Source organism: Rhyacophila brunnea, unplaced genomic scaffold (genome assembly GCF_057557595.1).
Source record: "Rhyacophila brunnea isolate RB1 unplaced genomic scaffold, BYU_Rbru_1.0 scaffold_12, whole genome shotgun sequence".
Lineage (NCBI taxonomy): Eukaryota > Metazoa > Arthropoda > Insecta > Trichoptera > Rhyacophilidae > Rhyacophila > Rhyacophila brunnea.
In genome coordinates this window covers 40,166,110-40,168,419 of record NW_028232774.1, presented here as the reverse complement: position 1 = coordinate 40,168,419, position 2,310 = coordinate 40,166,110, and the positions used below count along the sequence as shown (strand labels likewise).

General features: G+C 34.3%; 1 protein-coding gene across 1 annotated transcript; it reads left to right on the top strand.

The window, feature by feature from the left end:
• The first annotated feature begins 382 nt into the window (after positions 1 to 382).
• LOC147078180 (uncharacterized) lies at positions 383 to 1,848 on the top strand. Its single transcript, XM_085961299.1, has one exon. The coding sequence runs from the start codon at positions 581 to 583 to the stop codon at positions 1,466 to 1,468; it is 888 nt and encodes a 295-aa protein (XP_085817425.1). The 5' UTR covers positions 383 to 580; the 3' UTR covers positions 1,469 to 1,848.
• Positions 1,849 to 2,310: the final 462 nt, after the last annotated feature.

The window sequence follows — 2,310 nt, the reverse complement described above, 5'->3', positions numbered from 1 at the left end:
CGATTCAGTCTATTTGTTATCTGTCGACTTATTACGCTCAAACAAAGTCACAAGCACTCGCTTGTGTTACATAATATAACAGAATATCGTGGTAGAGTCTAAGAATAGAATCACAAAACAATGTCTTTGAACATGACCTATTCCCTTTTTAAATACAAATAAATTTATATTTAAAAATAGAATACTTAATAATTCCATCAATCCATGCAAACCTGTCAAATATTATTTGAATAATTTTTCACGCAAAAATGCTCTCACCTTGCCTACCTTCAATGATTAATATGAAAAATATTTCTATTATCATATGAAAAATTCAATCTAAAATACATGAAGGTAATCTGTTTTCAAATTTAAATATCTCTAATGTGTTTTCTTTCTTTTTATTACAGGAGCACAATCAAAGAGAGGTCGTCCATACGGGTTCGGCTTGGGGAAGCGTGACGCGTCTGTATACGACAACAACATATCCGGTAAATACGATGGTAAAGAAGATTCCTATGATTTTTCTTCTGACCGATACTCCAATGACCTTGATGAAGATAAAAGATCTCCCGCATATGAATTCGGATTAGGCAAAAGAATGCCATCATACGAATTTGGACTGGGCAAAAGAGCCCCGGCATATGAATTCGGATTGGGCAAAAGAGCCCCAGCGTACGAATTTGGATTAGGCAAAAGAGCCCCAGCATACGAATTTGGATTGGGTAAAAGAGCCCCGGCATATGAATTTGGGTTGGGCAAAAGAGCCCCAGCATATGAATTTGGATTGGGCAAAAGAGCCCCGGCATATGAATTTGGATTAGGAAAAAGAGCCCCAGCATATGAATTTGGATTAGGAAAGAGAGCACCAGCTTATGAATTTGGATTGGGAAAGAGAGCCCCGGCTTACGAATTTGGATTAGGAAAACGGATGCCAGCATACGAGTTTGGATTAGGCAAAAGAACGCCATCTTACGAATTTGGATTAGGCAAAAGAGCACCAGCTTATGAATTCGGGTTAGGAAAAAAAGCTTCTTATGAATTTGGCTTAGGTAAAAGATTGCCATCGTATGAATTTGGTCTGGGGAAAAGGGCGCCAGCGTACGAATTCGGTTTAGGCAAACGAGCTCCGGCGTACGAATTTGGCTTAGGCAAAAGATCACCAGCATATGAATTTGGATTGGGCAAAAGAACGCCATCTTACGGATTTGGACTTGGAAAAAAGGCGGGGTACAATTTTGGATTAGGAAAAAGGGCATCTTATGAGTTTGGACTTGGGAAAAAATCTTCGAAACCCGGATTAGGAAAACGATTACAGAACCAAAGGTCTTTACAGTTTTATGACTTCGCTCTCGGGAGAAGACAGCGTGACCTCAACCGTTTCAACTTCGGCTTAGGGAAGAGGTCCATCAAAGACGATGATGAGATCTCAAACGTAAACTTGCAGGCTCTTGATTCGAACGACCTTCCTGATGATGAAACGTCTTAAGCTAACTAATTTATATATTCCAAAACAAAACGGGGACTGTTGTCATCATTCTATATAACATTGTATAATATGTCCTTTGTAATATTATTATCACATCTGAACTAAAAAAAAACTACGAGCTGATTTATGAAAACATCCCCCAAAAGTATAATATTATTATTAAAATATTTATAACAAAAGATGATGTATGATAATGAGTTAATAAACCTAGTCAATTTATAAAAAAAACAATTACTCGCAAATACGATCAATTGTAATGACATTAATATATATGTTTTAATTAAAATATTCTAATTTTCTATACCTATTGATTACTGTTTAATGGCGACTTTTTAAGTTAAAATAGTGCTATATTACTGTTGTTCTTAATATTCTTTAGTATCTTGAATTGAAACCTAAAAACTGATTTTTAATCTTCTAATATTCTTTAAAATACTATGTAACAAAAAAAACATTAAAACATCTCATGAAGTATAATTATTTCTATGAACTATTATAATCTTACAACATTAATACGATATAAATTTACAGATCAATGACAAAGCCAACAAGTTATGAATATAATACCATAAATCACAATTAATATTGGTCCATTTAATTTAGGTAAATCTTCAAATTAAGCCCCCCCAATTTGCTTAGACTTATTTCGTATATTTTAAAAAAATATAGAAAACATTAAACCCCCTTTTTTATTTTTTCAAACATATATCTTAATTTATCATATCTGATGTAAACAGAACCACGTGTGACTGCAACAGGTCGCATACAAACTACGTAACCGCTTGCAGCTACAACAGTCCAATAATAAAATTATTATTGTTCACAGCTTCCGTTACAAGTGA